This window comes from Chroicocephalus ridibundus, chromosome 1 (genome assembly GCF_963924245.1).
Source record: "Chroicocephalus ridibundus chromosome 1, bChrRid1.1, whole genome shotgun sequence".
In the NCBI taxonomy this organism is placed as follows: Eukaryota; Metazoa; Chordata; class Aves; order Charadriiformes; family Laridae; genus Chroicocephalus; species Chroicocephalus ridibundus.
Window position 1 is genome coordinate 29,407,682 of NC_086284.1, and position 20,150 is coordinate 29,427,831.

Here is a 20,150-nt window from a genome sequence, read left to right on the forward strand (position 1 = left end):
AGTAACAGAAATTGTTGTAATGTACTTTTGATGGATGTTTTTAGTTTGAAATATTTTAAGCTGTAATTGACGAGCTTGTTTCTATCATAGATGTACCCCAATGCTGTTCTTTTATTACTTTAGAAGTCCTAGTCTTTCCACTCACTGATCCATATAGTAGCTTCGCATCATAAAAAGGAAAAGCGCAGATTAACCAATTTTAGTTTAATCTTTATTTCCATAAATCAAAGTTACACTTCAAGTGGTTAGATCCTTTGTTTCACATTACTCACCCTAAGTACACGCCTAGAGTAGCTACCACAAAATGTGCAGTATTACCATTCTAATAGAGAGTAGTTGTTACTATATTTTTTCAATCATCTGATGCAAATATCATTTGCTAACAACCATTTATAGTTCTCCATTTACATGAAAAGGAGATAAATTGTAAATTGATGGTGTTCTGTTTGTTGCAGGTCCAGCCAATATTAGCATGTGTAGCAGCCTTAAACCTCAATAATGAACTGTTAAATAAGTAGCGGTGTAAAAGCATCTCAAGGGTTCTACATATTGAGTTATTTCATACTGCACTAGGAACAGGATGAAAAACCTACACAGTAGTGTCTATTCTATTCCACATGTCTCTTCGTTAAAAGGGCTTGTCTTCATACCCTTTAACGACATACCTTGTGCAGCTACTAATTTAATGGACTAACGATGCTGACTGTTAGAACTACTTGTTGAACAAATACATGTTGTCTTCCATTAGGAGGCCATGATATATACTCTGAATCTTTCTGGATTTGCTGAAAAGTACAGAATGCATAGAAGTTCTTAGTGTCCTCTACAGAATGTTTTTACAGAAAAATACTTTAATTTATGCAAAAACATACTTATCCTCTCTACATAAAAATCTCAATTTCAAAGAATCTTTGTATATTCCTTGTGGAGTCAAAGGGATAATACATTTTTCTAGAGTTGTAAATACCTTCTTTTAGAATAAATGCTTGATATCTTTGGTTTGCTTATATGCTGGATGGAAAAAAATATAGTTTTAAAGGGAATAAATACCTAGTTACCTGAGGTTCATCTTTCATTTCTTCTAACATGAACTTTGGATAAGATTAGCTGTTTGGTGGCTGAAAAGGGAAATTCCCTACAAAACAATGAAACACAAAGCTTATTTTATAGTGCATATTAAATAAGACAAGGCTGTTAAAGTAACTCTTAAGGTTAAAAACCAAAACTAGTAATTCTATTTGTTCCAGAATTAGTAATCCTATTTGTTCTGTATCACCACCTTCTTTACAAATATAAAGTATTACAAAAATATTCACAATAGTATTTCTACATTTATCTATTATTCCATATTATATTTTGAAAAAGTGCTTACAGAGGCAAGTTTATTAACTGCAAACTCATATCCTTCCACTTGTCTAAAGCCCTGGTCCAGTTCTTTAAAACCCTTGTTCAATACAGAATGAAGAGTTAAGACAACTTTTCATTTTTCCTTCTACAAATGCCCTCCCTACATTTACATTTTCACCTCAAGTTAAGTAACAGCTGCTTGAAAAGTACAGTGTGATTTGTGTTAAATTGCAGATTAGCAATGCAGTTACTTCTAAATAGGAAGCTTCATCTCTACAGTAAGGCTTTGAGAAATATTTCATTGCTTTCATTTTTTATCCTTCTTCTCATTATCCAATACTTTATATTCATCTAACACAGCATGGCCAGTTTCCTTCGCAGTTCTCTTTACAACAGCCTTGATACCAATATTGTCAATGTTAAATGCTGTCACACCAACATTGATTGCAGAATTCATAGCGTTGTCTGTAGCATGGCCAGCATCATCCCCATACCTTAAAAAAGATAGCAGTTTTGTAAGTATGTTTACTTAGTATTGTTCTCTTCACTAGAATTCTTTTGAATGAAAAAATTTAAGCATTACCAAGAAAAAATAATAAGCACACAGCCTGAATGTCAAAGACTAAAATTAGAAATTACCAAACCATTTGAGTAAGGGCTGTTCCTCTATCATGTGGATTATTCTTTAAAGATACCAATATGCTTCTGCCCTTTTTCCTCAAAAACCTTCCCATCTTTCTCTGTCCTTCTCCTCTACTTTTGAAGAATAGAAAGCTTATCTATAGAACCGTAAGAATTGGGGAAGAGGGGGGAGTTGTGTCCAATCGCACATATTGTTGGGTATATTGTGTCCCATAATGCCCAAGTACTTTTTCACTTAAATTCTTAGTGAATTAAATTACTTAAACTCCCAGTACCCTTTATTCCCCCATGTAAGTCCCCACAGTTAGACCCTTGCAGCTGCTAAACCATCTCAGTCAGTACCATGGGTGGCAGCACTGAGGAAGAGGGAGGACAAACTTGTCTTGCCTTCTCAGCTGTTACAGAAAAAGGGACTGGAATCACCTCAGGCATATTTTTTCCTCAGTTGATGCCACCACTGCCAGAATAGTGCTTGGTTAGTACTTGTCCTATATCACCTTTACCTGCGTGTACGTGGTGTAATACGATACTATATCTGGTGTAACAGCAACGGACTGGCATATTAGTTCAAAGTCCCAAAAGTGGACTCACGGAGGTGGTGCACCACTGTGCTCAAGCAAATTAACCCAGTCTAACAGATCTCCCAGGTACAAAAAATTGCTGACAGAGCTATGCTCATATGTTCGAGGTAGCAAGGTCGCTACAAAAAAAAATTCCATTGTGCTGTGAAAACTTGGCTGAAGTAACCTGGAATCAAAACAGTGGCAAAGGGGAAGGGCGGGGAGGGTAGGAAAAGTTACACAAAACCCCCAAAGGCCCAAAGCTATCTTGAGGATTCGTTGAAAATTACCAAGAGAGAAAACCTCTCGTTTCTCCACTGGGCTGTGGGTCCAGCTTTTTTATGCTTTAGGGGGCAAGTCAGCAGTCTCATATTAATTACTCAAGTGTGAAGGAAGGTACACATCTACACCAGCAGAGAGAGCATACTGGAGGAGGACAAGAGTATAGTGAGAGCAGTAACTATCAGCTGCTCCGGACAGCCAGACATTTCTCCAAAGAGCACTGTAATCAGACAAACCAGGCCACAGGGAAGCATTTCTGGCACCATCAGAATCACGGCAGTTAGCAGAGTCACTTTTTCCCTGTGCTTCTAATGACCAGAGATTCTTTGAGGACCTCAAAATAATGCTAGAGAGAAGCACAGAGTATCAAATAATCCAAAAATCTATCACATCAGTACAGCAGCCATGGTACAATGGATGGAACCAAGAATGAAACTGAATAAAAAACATTAGTGCTTTTTTTTTTTTTTAAATTCTCTGATAGAGTAACAGCCTTGAATCACCAACATCTTATTTTCAGATCACAGAATTAATCTCACAGCAAAAGTGCAGTATTTGTCAATTTCATCATAAGCCAGTTTTATATAACGTCAGCAAAATAGGTAACCTCATTTAAAATAAGACTGTGGCTCATCCAATACAGTTAGACTAACAATTTCTTAATATTTGATAATTGATTTTTCAGTTTGCTTCCTGTCTCAATTGCATCATTTGTAACTTCCTTTTTTTTTTTTTTAAAGAAAAAAGTTGGGCTAGGCTTTCTGCTGGTTCTGATCAACATACATATATCATGAGCATCTCTTTAAATTTTCATCTGCAAAGGTACTGCAGATAAGTTTTAGCTGAGTTTTTTGTTGGTTTAGAGATGCTGTGATGCTCCTTTAGCTTTGTTGCCATTAAGTGGAATTTAGCTCGTTTACTGAAGTATTTTGAGTGTCAGAAATCTTTGCCACTGCAACAGAAACCAGCTTTCAAAGAGATATTATGTAGAGTTTTAATACATTTATATAGATAGATTTAAAAGATCAAATATCAAATATTTTCAAATGTATTGTAATTAACTGCAACATTTAATTACTTGTTTTTCACTCTTTGTGGCTGTTGACTGCTGATCTCCATATTTCCTATTTTTATATCTAAAACAGAAACATTAAGGTGAATTTATGTAAAAAGAGTACCAGTACGATACCCCCTGACATTCCTACTGAAGACAAACATTAGCAAGTCATTAGCATGACTAGAACTTCACTATGGAGCCTCCGATTTGAAATGCATCACAACACAACCCTGAATGCCAAACCACTTCCTACTGTATGCTGATGTCTACCTTGTTACCTTCTGCTAGTAGCCAGTATGCACTTTCAGCAATCCTTTTCAACATCTGTTTTGCTACAGTTATCACTGATTTCATTTAACATACATTAGCTTTACATTTAACATACTCAGCTTTTGCTGAGTCTTCACTTTCTATTGTACCTATTGCACTTTTTTTGAGGAGTGCGTTTCCTATATTTTGCAGTTATTTCAATGTATTCCCTTATTCTCCACAGCATCTTCCAGAACATGTACTCAACTTTGTTCTTTCCATCATCTTAGTAACATCATCTTAATCCCAAATGTTACTATCCTCTTCCCCCACTACCTTTTACTAAGAACACCTGTATTTTGCAAGTCGAGGCCATCCTATTACTGTTATTTATGCCTTAGATTTCCTTACACAATATTCTTTTTTTGTACCTCCTCACTTTAGTCAGACCTGCTGACAGTTTAAGTTCTTCCATTTTTCTTCAAATTTAGCTAAGTTTACATAAATTCGAGATCAGAGCTGAGAGGTTTAAAACCATAACTGTTTCCATAATGACATTATACTGTAAAGCAAAGATATAAATCTGAACAGTATTTGTAACATAGCCTGAAGCTGTAATACTTCTAGAAGAGAGCTAAAAAAATACCTACCACAATCATTTACTCATTTCGTGTTTTCACTTACAGGAGATGGTCATTACTGTGCACTTAGCAGCTTATCATGAGCTGCATAATTAGAGCAAAGCAGGTATTTCAGTTAGCTTCCCTGCACTTTCATAAGCTTTTTTTGCCAGTAATCAACCACAATGACAATATGTTGTAGAAGATGAAACCAGTAAGAGCATAACTTACTTATATTTGACAGTTTTTACAGTCTCAGTTGAAACACTTTTAGCAATGCACTTCGCCGCACTTTCTAAACCTTGCCACACTGTTGAAAACCCTGGAAGAATGAAGAGCTTATTTGAGTTCATAGCATTGAAAAGTATGCAATTAAAAAAGTATAAAGAATTTTTATTACCTTGAACTCCACTTGCTGCTACCACCAGAGCACCATCAAAAGTGGATTTGCCATCTTTATCTTTCTTAAGGGATTCTGGAACTAATTTGCTGCCGTGCTTCTTCACATGTGGAGCCAGCTCCTTTCCAACACAGCTTGCTATAGAACACACTCCCTCAACTACCATAAAACAATAGTATGTAGATTATTTAGTAAGAACATAGAACATCTTTTTTTATAAGTCCTTACTCCTAATTAAAAGTAAGCTTCACTGAAGTCTCAAGTGTTCCTTCTATTTAAATATGCTTATTTGAAAGCCAAACTCTAATCCATGCTTAAGTATCGAACTCATAGAGAAGCAACCTTATTTTTCAGATTCTGCACAGCTTCAATTCGTAAGAAACACGTAAGGTTGGTCTTAACGGCTAAAAAGCACTTTACAATAAATACACATATGTCACATACACTATTTCCATTGCTTTGTTATCCCCAAATGACAGATAGGGAACAAGCCGTGTTTCTTTCCTGACTTGTCTTCTGGAGAAATCTTTCTTACAATCATTCCAGCTCTTCAAAATATTTTTATGACATCCACCACAATTCGCTTTTAAACTTGGATGAGTCACTAGCAACTAAATATAAACATTAATGCAAAAAAATAACAGAATGAAGTTACTGAGAGCTGCTAGGGTTACCAAGAGCCTCTGAACACCAAGCCATTTCTGTCTGGAAGTTTATACATAGTCTAATAGACTTGTTTCAGGTGTGTGTATTTAAAAGCATGCACACACACACATTCTGTAGTGGTACAATATGCATGTTAGCAACCAGTGACAGTACAGCTTTTAAAAGACACGGTTATCAACGTGAGGAGAGAGAGAGAAAGACCATTTTCAATCAGCTGTCTAAAACTCAGAAAAACATGCCAAACTTAAGACTGTACAGACTATTAAGAAAGGAAAAGATGCCTCGAGGCCATTTAATAAATATTATTCTTAAAGCACATCTCTCACAGGATATTAACTAGGCACTACTAATCACTGGTTTTCATCAGGTCAGTCCCTCCTCTATCTAGTTCAGAGAAACTAGCTCTCATTTTACAGAATGTTTATTATTTAAGGCAAAAATATAATACACTGTAAGATGGAAACATTTACCTAAGAATTGGCTGACTTTCACAGCTCCTCCAGTAGCCTGTTTTGCTACCTGAAGCCCCTTTGCTACAGTTGGGTTGACTTCCAGAGGTTTTTCTTCTGGTTGAATATGTTCTCGCAGTTTAGAAGCTCCTTTGTGGATAGCTTTACCAGTATATTCTGCTCCTTTTATTAGGCCCCAGCTTACCCAAGATGCACCTTCAACGCAAAAATTGTTTTTCTTAGGATGTACAATTTTACAGACACCGATTCCTACAACTTTCCCTCCTCAGCCTCTGCAACACTGACATTAGAAACATTCCTGATTACACAGTCTGCAATTACACCCTTCCCTGAATGGGGCAGCATGAATTTCTGCAGTGATTTCTGCTCCTACACCACCCACATTTTTTCAGTTCACTGTAAGTTTAATACAGCCAGCCCTCATTGAAATTTCATCTTAATACAGATACTCAGGTTTTTAATAGATATCCAAGCCCCAGCTGGGTCAGAATTGACAGAACTGCACATCTCAATGCCATTAACATTCTGAAAACGTCCAACCCGACCCTCAAGCCTTCCTAGCAGATTTGTATTTATTACAATCAGCTGGTGGTCATTAGTATATTCCAAAGGTTCTCAGAGAAAAAAACAATATGTTTATCTGCAGAAATCACAATAGATGCCTGTTTTAATGTAACAGCTCATACAGAAGTAAAATGGTTCTGTCACAGTGGTTTGAGTCGCAGGGGGCGATATCTTACCATAAAGTCAAATGAGCCTAACTCATTTGCAGTGATCAAGACGGTTGGCAATGGATTTAAATTCTGCACTGGTTTTATAAAGCTCATCAAAGTATCCTTTAGATGATCACAACTGGAACTAGTGAACAACTACTTTTCACCACTCAGCTTCTACCAGCACATATGCATTTAGGTGAAAGTACTGTTTAAATGTTACTCACAGAGGTTTATATTCAACACAATCCTCTTATTACAACAGTACCTGACAAGATTCCATGGGCAACTTTCTCACTCCATTCTGGCAACTCTTTTTGATTTTCTGCTCCTTCAGGTTGTGGTTGGATACGTACGGTCTGAGGCAAGTTAATTGCATCACTAGAAGCTTCTGAAGGCTAACAAGTGAAAGTAAACATCTGAGAATCTACTCCACAATGTATCATCATAATTTCTTTTTTAAATCATACCAATCCATTATCAAATAATGCTAATATTGTGTATTCCTTGGGTAAGTGTACAGAAACTCAAGGGAAATTTGTGAAATTACTTCTGCACAGAAATGCTATGTGTTCAAAAAAGCTTGTCAGACAGCTCAGCATTTTCTGTACACTTTCTCCATCCAGTTACAATGAAAAGATTTGCTTGCCAACAAAGCCATATGGTCAAATAGTTACATAGAGAAAACTTAAAGTACAAGTTAACTAGCAAAAACGATAAGAAACTTGTTCATCTATCATTTTTATCTTCTGAGAGGGAAGTCAACTCTGTTGTTATTCAATATGGGAACTGCAGTCTTTGGTCCAGCTGCACTAAAAGAATGCAGCTGTTCTGGTTGTTTTGCTCCTCATCCTTTCCTCCTAAATTCAAAAATAAAGGAGATTATTCATTCTATGTGCTATTGATGCTTTTGCAGACTGGCACAGGCAAGGAACACATCAAGCTGTGCGTGACACTGCTCCCCATTTCAAGTTGGGTGTGCGATTTCTTGTCAAACACTGGAGTTTCTGGAGCAGATGTTAATCACAGCAACCATCACCACACTCTGGCTGGTGTTTCTAAATATTGTAACTTTACACAGCTCACAGACAATATATAATTAAACTTTAATTACAGAAAGCAAAAAAAATGTAATAGATTTAGGGGTTTTTAAGATCCTATTTTTAGAACTTTTCCAGTGTAAAAAAACCCCCAAACATTTCAATGATTGAAAAGACTGCTAATTAATGATGGATAGAAAGACAAAACATTTTTGTTTAGTATAGAAGAGTCTAAATAAAAGCATTGATAGATGAAACCCATAAACAGAATAGAATACACGTCTTAGAACAATATTTGATATTACATATAATTCTTAAATTCCCCTGAAATATTTACTGGAAATAAAAGCAGAGTATTGCACAAAGATGACTGCTGCAGTAAAACAAAACAAACCCAACATTAACAGCAAAGAACAGATTAAGATTTAGAAGGTTGCTACCCACAAGGTTAACAATGCATCACTGACACGTACTGTATCATCAACTACTGCTTGACAGCAGTGTGAAATCTCATGTTCAAGAAATGTCTTTAGTATGTGACCAAAACACTTTAGGGGCCAGGCAGGAGAAATAACCTTGATGCACAGCTATAGCTAAAAAACAAACAAACAAAACAATAAAACCCCCAAACTATGTTCCAGATATAATCTAGTTAACACCACAGTTTGGGTCACTACATAGAAAAAACAGAGACTTCTAAGGAGTATGCTAAGGAGCACAAATGGATTCTCTAATAAGACAGGTGACTACTATAATTATGTTATAGCTGTTAATTAGATCCTCATGAGTACTATATAAAACAGACACATTAAATGGCCATCAGACTAGGCTTTGAAATATTTGTGCTATATCACAGTTTTAAAAACTCCAGAAGTCAGCCCATTTGCCAAATGTTGTAGCCTGCAGTAACTGAATCGGCTCTTAACAAAACAAGCAAACAAACAAAGAAAACGAACCAAATAAAAACCCCCACAGGGCACAGTACACATTACTGCTGTCAGTCGAGTCTGCAATCTCAGCAGTTCTAACATGTATTTCACTGACAATATTTTTTTTTTTTTTTTTAAACTACAAAATTTTGGAATCATTGTCCTGGAATTTACCTGGACTTTGTGGCCAGACATCTGTTTAAATTTATCTTCAAAAAGCGCTCGCTCAGTTGCTGGGAGCTGTGAAGATAACCCTACTCTCTCATGGGATCCTGGCACCTGTGACATTGTATCAGGGAACATTAACAAAAACATGGAATTTTAGGACAATAAGGAACTAGTGAGATACCCAATTTGAACTACTTCTATGCAGGAAAGATGACATAATTTTATCTAGTAAGTCCTGCACTGAAACATCACATAATTCTGTAGTACTTTTCCCTCTTAAGTAAAAATTAGTGGCTTCTTGTGCTAGTGAAATTCCCTGCTGAACTCAACAGGATTTATACCATAACAGAACTCTGCCCACATGGCATGTGGCAAACTGGTCCTGCATCATCACTGCATCCAAATCTTGGTGATTCAACAAGATTCCATCTTTCATGAGAAGATAAAACCTTGCTATGAGCTTTTAAGTAGTTATTGATTACCATTCTTTCTGAAATGGTGCTCCAGTGCTCTTGCAGTAACATTTTTCACCTTTCCAGTCACTGTATCTTATTGCACCTTTGTTAGACTATGGGGGATTTTTTCTATTTTCTCTATCTGTCAATATCTTACTGCAATAAGGCACTAGATTTATCTACTTTGAGATCCCATTTGCAGGCACATTTTTGAGGTACACACTAGTTTCACAAGTCTTCTCTGAAGCAGCTTAACATTTTTGAACTGTAAACACATTTGGGCATAATATTCCAAGAATGGTATCATCAAAACTACACAGAGAGTAAGTGCATGTGTGTGCACGCACACAGGAAAAAACGTGCTTTCTCCTGAACACAAAATTTCATTTTGGGTCTTATGTTATCTTTCAGAAAACAGAAAAAAAATATACAAAATGTTCTCCAATTCCTCTCTGTGCTTACAATTTACTATTGTAAAATTTCTGTCCTCCCATCTCACAGGGCCTATGGTTTCATTACTAGGTTGCTTAATGTTGACTACTTCATCTGTTTCTCACTGGTGAGCTTCCCGAGCAAGACACAGAACTTTGCAGTTTTACACAATCAACTATATATGGGAGAACATATTGATCATTTACATCTTTTCTTATTGGCTTAAAACAGGCAGCCCAGAAATTTACCTGGATTCGAAGGTCAGACATCTGTTTTAAGAGATCCTCAAAGAGCTCTCTGTCAGCTGCTGGAAGTTCTGAAGACAGCACTACTCCCACGTAGGACCCTGGTATCTGGGACATCGTGTCAGGGAACATGTAGACTCCAGTATTGCAGCACAGAACAGGAGACTGGTTACACATTAGAGGATACAACCAGTCACAAACCTAGAAAAGATAATTACATAGAGGAATTAAAGCATCTTTTTAAAAAAATAGGCAGGCAGAACGTACTGATAAGCACCACAATCTTGATTTTCCGTAAAGTTTAGTAAGAAAAGTAAAAAAAAAAAAGAAAAACACCCCCCCCCCCCCAAAAAAAAAAATCCCATGTGGGAATATCATTCTTGATTAGTTCTGACAGTCTAATATAGAGAAAAAACTAATTTTCACAGGACTATAATTCAGGGTGGTAGCCTCTTAACAGAAGTTTAGTTTTAAGGCCCAGGCATAGAAGCAGATGAAAAGCACTGCCAAACAAGTCAGGATTCACAGCGCCTTTAACTTCCTGTAGATCTCAGACCAGGTTTGTACGATTGGATACAGAGAACATATGGCTGTCGCTGGCCGACTGCTAGCACAGATGGAGGTGAAACAGCAGACCCCAAACCAGGAAACAGTTTTTGTTTGTTCCTCCAAGTTTCCCCTTCGCTGATGAGACTTCCAACAGCCAATCTTAGCAGCAACAAGGAGATCCAAAGTCAGGAACCAGACCAGAAACATACTGTACATTACAGAGCATGCCCACATGAAGCAAGCATGGACTGAAAAAATCCAAATAATGCGTATTTTTTATCTGTAGTTCAGAGTCTGGATTAACGTTAATTGGGCTCACGTTATCCAAATTATCGGTTGTCCTAACTGCAATACTTTATCACTAGTTGAGACTCAAGGGGGTAGCACACAACCCTGTTTCACCCTGACATGTTACAATAGGTGAAATCAACACGTCTTCTCTATTAGTTAATTTTATGAAATGAAAAGACATGTTAAGTCCCTTAAAAAATGTAATTCACCAGAACAGTCAGCACTTGACAGCCTTGGGAAAACACACAGGTGATTTTTGCAGAAAAAGCCATAAATGTGTATATTTGCAGAAGACTGTTTCCAACAGCTATAACATCCTTCATATTATCACACAGAGATTCAGACTCAGAAGAGCATGAGATTAAGAAGATAGCCTTTTTATGACAGTTCTTGAGATTTAATTAAAGGAGAAAATTATTTTCCTGTTACCTGAAGAAATGCGGGTGGACGATTCTGGGCTGTCTCACTATCTGTATCCAAGAACTTCACAATCCGTAGATATCCAGGATAGGAAGGAGCACTAACCTGCCCATCAGGAGTCACAAAGAATATCTGTACTCCTTGGGGAATCAAGATCAGCTCATCTGCATCCACTCCCAGGTTTTCAAGGGGAGGTGGCTGAGTACACTTACTGTAGTAGTCCTCACCTACAGAAGAAAACTCCCCAGAGTCTGTGCCATAAGACACAGTAAAATGGCCATTGGTGGCCTGAGGAGTATAGGCAGGAGGTGCTTCATTTGGCAGACAAAGAGGTTTTGCAGACGATGGACTCATAGCTGGAATTTGCCCCTGGCTCACAGTTGCAGCGCTTCCATCTGCTGCAGGTGGCTGACTCGGTACAAACAGAGAGGCAGGGGCGGGGGGTCTTTCTGGCTTGTCTTTGGAAGGAATGGATGGGTACAGCTTAGGCACCCCAGCAGGGGCATCCACGGCAGCAGGACTGGCTTGTACAGGTGGGGTATTTTGTTCTACAATGCCGAGTCGAGTGTGAACGTTTCGCAGGGTCTCCCTCATCTTCCGTTGCATTTGCCGAGCAGACTCCCACTGGGACCCAACACATGCAGGACCCTGCGATGGAATGCTGATTCCTCGGAGCAAGTGGTCAAGCCCTTGCTTATAATAACTTCTCGCCTCTTCCTTCTGACCCTGTTCATCTGCATTCAGTCCTTTATTGATAAAAATAAAGGCTTTCCTGTACTCTTCATTAATAGCTTTAATATTTGCATCTTCTTGCATAACTGGATCCTGCAGCTGTTCCATTACTGCAAATTGGAATAAAAAGTATTGAGTATTCATAAATAAAGCCTAACAATGTTTACCTTACAATGAAATACCTTCTAATTAATTTCTAATGATGACCATACTGCATGTTATTAGCAGAAGGCTATCTAGTCGCTTGGTACAGTGTCTGATATGTTATGGTTATCTCCTTATAACCTTCAGATTTAAAACACACAATTCCAAGACAGCAAGGCATTTATAGGCATCACATCTAGTTACATCACGGACATGTATTTCCTATAAGTTAAACATCAGAAGAATATGGACACGCCTGATATTAAACTTTCCATCTTAAAAAGTATTAAGATCAGTAGCAAATAGGGGAGTAAAAAAATAATTTAAAAATCTAACTTGATTTTTGATACTTTCCAGAAAAATCTCTAAGGTATTAAAAAATTCAGTTAACATTTTGTCTATTAAATAAAGGCTGAACTTACAAACTCAATATATTTTTAGTTAAATAATTTAAGGGAAAGCACTCAACAGATTTAAACAAATCTTGATAAACTTCAATTAACATCAACTCACAGAACTGGAAAGAAATACTTTGAAGAGTTAAATCTGTGCTTTACAAAACAAAAACAGAGAATTACTTATTTTCTTTACAGTGTTTATAAAGTGAGAAAGACAACTGGTGTTTCCATTTCCTTGCTCCCCAGGTGACAAAAACTTGGAAATACCAATATGTACTAAAGGTCACAGGTTCTATTCCTCAAACTGCCTTGTGTATTTCAACAACTGAAGCACGGAAAAGAATCCAATAGGCTTATTTGAACTCTGAAATGCACAAAATCCCCATTTTAACTGAATGCAGGTCTTCAGTCTTGGCCAAATGCAGCAAATACAAATCATTCTTGGACTAAGATAGTGTTTACAACACAGAATGCAAAAACTTCCAGTGAAATTTTTTGCTGACAGTGTTGAAAGGCATTGTCAATTCAGAGAAATCAGGTTATTATACTAGAAGAGAAGAACGATCCTGGACAAGAAAAATGGCATACTATATAAAAATGAAGGAGCATGCATTTTCAAGAAAAACAATGATTCTCTGCTGTAAGCTGTACGCTAGAAAAATTTAGAGGCATCTTTCAATCACAATGATAGCAAGCTACAGAAAACATGGGGGTAAGTAAGTAAGTGAAAAGTGCAAAAATAAAAATACTTCTACTACACGTACAGAAGCAGTAATGCCACTGTACACAGCATCACTGAGACCTCACGCAACACTGAGTCACATTCAAGAAAGCTGCACCAGAACAGGAAGAGGTGTGCAGGTTACTGATTTTTTCTGGTGAATCAAGTACTTTACTTCTCCCTTAGAGAGAGGCAAGTGTGGCTTACCAAGCCAATAAACCAAAGGCTAAGAGATTGGATTAGTCTTTGTAAACACACCATCTGAAAAGAAGAAAGTAAATCAGGAAAGAAGTAAAAAACTACTGAAATCCAAACTTTTAATAAAATCCTGAAATAGTACCTACATTTAAGTTTATTTAATGTCTCTTCTTGTTTTAGTCTAACTATCAATAAAGTAAAAAAAAAAAAAACGCGCCTACTATTTTCTTTCTGTTTTCAGAGCAAGACAGGATATTTAGCTCTGCTGCTATGCACTGTTCATGCAGTGCTGTTTGCTTGGAATAAGTGGATTGATGTCATCAACTAAGACTATTAGGAGTTAGAAATATCAAAGACAGAGGAAGTGAAACCCATCTAAAAGTTTGTTCTGTACTCTGCTAATTGCTTTGCAAGAAACATTCGTTTCATTTGTTATTTTGTCAGCACAAATGGATGTCAGGTTCATGGTATGAAGCGGGAAAAAAGACAACCCCAAACCACTTTTTTGCTCTTCTGACCTGGTGACCAGCAGCAGTTGTCCCTTTAGGACCTGTTCTCAGGGCAAAGACCTCTGGTGCTGAAGGCATTTCATGGATATAATCTGGAAAATTAGATCTTCCTCTACTCCAACAAAAACAGAGAAACTTAAGAACTACAAGTCATGAAAAGATTTTGAAGAGGCAAAGATGGAATGCTTCTCCGCTCCCACATCTTTTGCGATTAAAATGCAGATAGCACTTAAGTGACTGCTGCCTTTGCTGTCACATGACAGAAGTGCCATGTAATTTGGAACGCATCTGTATTTTTATGATGCGACAGAATCCAATTTCATGTAAAAGACGAGTGATTTCAGTCCAACAACAGACACGTAGCTAGGAATATGACAGGATGGCTTGAGAAGGCGTCCCATGTGGAGCAGACCAGCAGCGACTCAAGCTACCAGGCTCGCTGCCTGTTCCCCATCACGTAGCAGAAAAACCAATCTTGGGCTGGAGAAGATTTTCCTGGTTGATTGCAGTGACTTGCTGCCAGTAGGCTCGGCATCTTTGATTTAAGATGAAGAACAACACTAGCGTAATTGTAAGGGTATATTTAATAACCACCAAGGACATCGAGTTTAGAAGTTATAAGCATGCTCTGACCAGCACAACAGCAAGCAGTTATAATGAAAGTAATTGCAAAAAACTCTTAACAAGTTTGTGAATAGAGGTAGATCCTTACACGAAAGACTGTACTTAACCATGCCATATATTTTACGATCTAGACATTAACCATTTTAAGATATGCATAATCAAAATATTTGCTAACAAAAAAACCCTAGGGACTCACAAACCACATCATCTTGTATCAACACTTGTATTTATTAATGAAAAATCAATTTTTCCATTTAAGAAGAGTATAAAGGTGAAAAGCAATTTAACAGTAAAGAACTCTGATTTAAAAATTATTGTAGGTTTCCAAAACACAGAAAATGTTTAGAAGGCTGAGAAAGACTGACTAGTTTAACATTAGTTTACTTCTTTATGGGCAAAATTTAGTGTTTTGACATTTTTAGTGCCTGTGAATCCAATTATGTAAAAATTCCCTTCTTAAGGCTTTAGTAAACAATTAATTTGTGTGAACACAACTGCAGTACCTTAGTCTACTTTGCCTCCTGTTTTTTGATTTGTTTTTGCTGGGGGGGGGGCTAAGGCAAAGATACTTTACAGATTTTAAATAACTCTTTTGCTAGTGATTGTTAGCATATAACAATAAGAGACATCAAGTAAAATCCTAAAGCCATAGCTGCATTTTAACTTAATAGTGAATTAATTTGCTATTCACTGTACCTTCATCACACTGTCAGCACCACTGTTCTTGCTAAAGCTCAGACTCTATTTACACTAAAAAAGGTCTGCAAGAAAATGGAGATGTCAGCACGATCAGTGTATACCTGGCACTAGCGCGTGGCCGTGCATGGCAGAGAGAGAAAAGCCGGCTTAGCAATTCAGAAGAGTGGGAATGTTGCAACTCATCTCTGATTGTTTGAAACCTCCCAAGTTTGCAGTATATGTACAGCATAGTTACCACCAAACTATGCATTTGGGTGGCAAAGCACTTGGGAATGGTAGAAAGAATTCACAGTAGATTTTTAAGTTTAACACAAGACAACTGAAAGTCAGCCTGAAGAGCTCCATTTAATGAATTCTTATCAATTTATTAAAATTGACACAAAATAATGGATGGTATAAATTAAATAAGCCAACTGGATTGCTCCCTCACAACACAAGAAGAAATATTCTCTGAAACAGAACATTTAAGTAGCAATCTGATCATATGCAAGGAAGATTCTCAGTCATTTTTATTTTCAGTGTATGATCTTAATATAGTATTTAAGTGTCCTGCATGTTTTAATATTTATCTGTAATCCATTTATGTACAATGCAGAGTCTTATTTCCTCTGTTTTAGAGCTGGAATGCAGAGTCTTATTTCCTCTGTTTTAGAGCTGGAATGAATGGCAAAGTGTATATCACTAAATACGAGAGTGCTGCAAACCAACCTTTGGTCCTACAGCCAGTACAGACTGGTCCGGATCTTACTACGTAGTGCCAGATAAGATTTAGAGGAACTTATCTTGGAGAAAGCTGGGCCAAAACAGAGCTCAAAAAAGAGCTAACGGGCACTGTAGATAATCACAGATCAATCCAGTGCTTGGCCCTTTTTCATTTATCAGTACAGATATACTCTGCGGTTTTAAGTGACTCAACCAAGGGAGACTACAGTGCAAGAGCGAAACTTGAGTTCAATTTGATCTTGTAAGCTAACATCTCAAATATCTGGCTGACCATCCTTCTTCTGAAACAGCAAACCCCACTTCATTAAAAAATAATGTGTATATTAAAAAAATATAGCTTGATGATGGATCTTACTGCCAGAAGGTAAACATGAAGCCTAAAGCTTACTAAGAGGATTAAACATCCTGACTGACAGAGGCAGGACACTCCGACTCACTATTTTTGAAACCTGGGGGGTGTAGGGAAAGAGAAAGCAAAACCGAAACAAACGCCTTAATCCAAGAGCTCTTCCTATTTGACAACTGTTTTTCTATCAGCCACTGAATTGAAAGATGAAGAGGATGAAGGAGAACTACCGTGCAAACAGAACTGTTTAGGCCTTATTTCTGTAGGGAAAGAGAGCAACTGAGAAAGTACTGGCAACTTTCAAGAATTCAGAGAACAAACTGAATTAAAACAAATGTTATAAAGGATATACAGTAACACAAAGCAGGTAGTAGCTGCTAAATTTACCGGTTTTTTGCTTTTAGTTTATTTAAATTAGTTTGTTTAAAGTAGCCCTTAAATTTTTCATTAAATGGTGGCCTTCTGCTAGTTTTTAAGCGCCTAAGGCTAGATAACAGCAAAGACCAGGCAACAGAGAAAGTCAGCGATCTGATCTAACGTGGTAATTCCTACTCTTAAAATTACTGAAGACTTCGGTAGACTCCCATCTTCTGCCATTTCAACGCGCACCATCTTCTCAGGCCGGTATCCCAGCGCCTACTGTCACCCAGCCGGCGTGTCCCATTTCCCTCCTCTCGGTAATGCTGCTGGCTGGAGCCTTTTTTTGGTCCAAATAAATGGACTCCCTTCCTGACTCCTTGGCCCGTATTTCCACCACCTGCTCTCAAGGCAGAGCTTCTAGGCCCCGCGTGCCTATTTGGCACTTCTCTCCAAAGGGAAGTGAAAACCCAGTAGTGCAGGTAATTCCCTTCACCACGGGGCTGTGCTGCCCAGCACTTGCGTTTCTCACAGTATTCAAGTACAAAAACATCGCCGTCATCTACCCGCTCTGTGGCCAAAGATTCTAACAACATCACGGAAAATTTAGCATTGCATAAGGTTGCTATTTAATACTTTTTCATTCGCTGCGCACCTGACAGTTTCTGACCACTCCCAACAGATTTTTCCATATTCAAACAACAGAACCCCAAACTGACACGAACCTTCTGAAAAAAAAGACAAACTAAAAGGAGCAGTTTTCCAAAATATTTTGACAAATAACCTCTCCGTTCCACGAGGAGACACACAAAAAGTTATTTATTACCATGGCTACTGTAATCAGGCCTAATCACACCCCTCCCCGCCGCCCCCGCCCGGCTCCTCCACGCCCCCGGCCCCGCTGCGCGGCGGGGTTCCTGCTCCTTCCCGGCCGCCCGCGCCGCCCCGCACCGCGGCCATGGGGGCCGCCGCCCCGGCTGGGCCGCCCCGGGCTCCTCCGCCGTGACAAGACAGGAGCCACCCGGGCGCCGTCACCACCATCCCCACCAGGCCCTGCCCAGGCCCGGCTACCCGCCGCCATCCCAGCAACACCCCCCCTTCACCGGGCCGCCGCAGACCCCCCCACCCCCCGCCTCGCCGCAGACCCCAGGCTCCGCAGGGAGACCCCGCAAGCGCCCGACCCCGCGACGCGCACCACGCTCACCGGCCCGAGCCCCGCCGCGCCACGGCCCGCCTCCGCTGCCACCGCCTCCCGGGTCAGGCGGCAGCGGGCGGGGCCGCTGGGGGGGGGGCGGGACGGGACTGAGGGACCGTCGCCCGGGCGGGAGGCGGTGGATCCACGGCGGCTGTTCGGGCGGGGAGGGATGGGGCAGGTCGGGGTGAGGCAGGTCGGGGTGAGGGACGCTCGTTTGCGGGGTTGGCACGGAGGGGCGTGAGGAGAAGCCGTGCCGCAGCGGGTAGGGGCGCGCTGGGGCCGGCTGCGTGGTTACAACAGCTGGGTTCTCCTCGTTTAATTAATAAAAGGTGTTTCATAAATATTGAAGGACGTAAGAAGGACGTGGACCTGTTGGAGCGGGTCCAGAGGAGGGCCACGAAGATGAGAGAGGTGGAGGCCCTGTGCTATGAGGACAGGCTGAGAGAGTTGGGGCTCTTCAGCCTGGAGAAGGGAAGGCCCCGAAGCTGGTGAAGGGCTCAGCAGCGTCACAAGCGAGGGAGGGATGAGCTGAACAGATGTACGCCGAGGCTGCCCGGCTGCGTGCTCTGAGCTATCAGCAGCACACAGGCTCATCTGCCACAACGTTTCCCTCCATGCAGATGCTGCTGTGCGGAGGAATAACCCCATGCACCAGTACAGATCAGGGGTTAACCTGCTCGAGGGCAGCTCTCTGGAAAAAGGCATGGGAGTCCTGGTGGATAAGAAGTTGACCATGAGCCAGCAGTGTGCCCTTGTGGCCCAGAAAGCCAAGGGTCTCCTGGGGCACGTTAAAAAGAGCACGGCCAGCAGGTCGAGGGAGGTCATCCTCCCCCTCTGCTCTGCCCTGATGAGGCCATCTGGAGTACTGTGTCCAGTTCTGGGCTCCCCAGTTCAAGAAAGACAAGGAACTATTGCAGATAGTCCAGTGGAGGGCTACAAAGATGATAAAGAGAATGGAGCACCTCTCTTATGAGGAAAGGCTGAGAGACCTGGGGCTGTTCAGCCTGCAGAAGAGAAGACGGAGAGGGGATCTCATCAATTCTTATCAATATCTGAAGAGTGGGTGTCAAGAGGATGGGGCCAGACTCTTCTCAGTGGTGCCTGGGGACAGGACAAGGGGCAACGGGCACAAGTGGCAACACATCAAATTCGGTCTGAACATGAGGAAAAACTTTAGTTTGAGGGTGGCAGAGCACTGTAACAGGCTGCCCAGGGAGGTTGTGGAGTCTCCTTCTCTGGAGATATTCAAAACCCACCTGGATGCGTTCCTGTCCAGCCTGCTCTAGGTGACCCGGCTCTGGCAGGAGGTTGGACTAGATGATCTCCAAATGTTCTTTCCAACCCCAACCATTTTGTGTTTCTGTTTGATTCTGTATCAGGCCTCCTCACAGGGCAGCATATATCTGCTGTGAATTTGTATGAGCCCTAATACTTTTGCTTTAAGTCAGAATTCACATCGGTGGAGGGCTGAACTTCTGTCCCTACACAGTCCCTCCTATAGCTGTAGAAATTAACTGCTTCTGCCTGACCCGAATCTGCAAAAATTAAACTGCATGTTTATTCTGCAAGTTTTCTTCCTCATTTGCAAATGATAACTCCGTTTGTGGTGAAGAGTATCTTTAGTGATTTCAATCTGAACAACCACTGTGGGCTTGCTTGATTTTTATCTGAACTTTCACAAAAATAATTTTCCCTAAATATCTCATTTTTTATGCTTTAGTAACATATAAATAAGTTCTGTGTAAGCTGGGCAATATTTGTGTATATACATATGTATTTAGGTATATAAGCATGTATGTATATCCAAGTTATTTAAACATAATTCAAACAGTAATATCATTGAGGGGTCTCAAGCTGATCTGTAAAAGTTAGCAAACATGGGGAGGGGGAGGCTGTGAGTAAAAAATATGGGAGAATTCTCCAAAACCACTAACTAGTATGCAAATGAATTTCATTGACTTACACCAAA

General features: G+C 39.7%; 1 protein-coding gene across 6 annotated transcripts; it reads right to left on the minus strand.

The window, feature by feature from the left end:
* Positions 1-203: 203 nt before the first annotated feature.
* Positions 204-18,297, minus strand: SPART (spartin). Of its 6 annotated transcripts, none has more exons than XM_063332822.1 (9): positions 18,191-18,297; positions 11,545-12,377; positions 10,279-10,476; positions 9,150-9,254; positions 7,275-7,404; positions 6,294-6,488; positions 5,158-5,316; positions 4,989-5,079; positions 204-1,841 (listed from the first exon to the last, which is right to left on the minus strand). In XM_063332822.1, the coding sequence occupies exons 2-9, from the start codon at positions 12,373-12,375 to the stop codon at positions 1,655-1,657; spliced, it is 1,896 nt and encodes a 631-aa protein (XP_063188892.1). In that variant the 5' UTR covers positions 12,376-12,377; positions 18,191-18,297; the 3' UTR covers positions 204-1,654. The 6 variants fall into 6 exon arrangements, with proteins under 6 accessions (XP_063188892.1, XP_063188902.1, XP_063188911.1 ...); XM_063332832.1 differs by having other exon boundaries at positions 18,195-18,264; XM_063332841.1 differs by having other exon boundaries at positions 18,182-18,204.
* Positions 18,298-20,150: the final 1,853 nt, after the last annotated feature.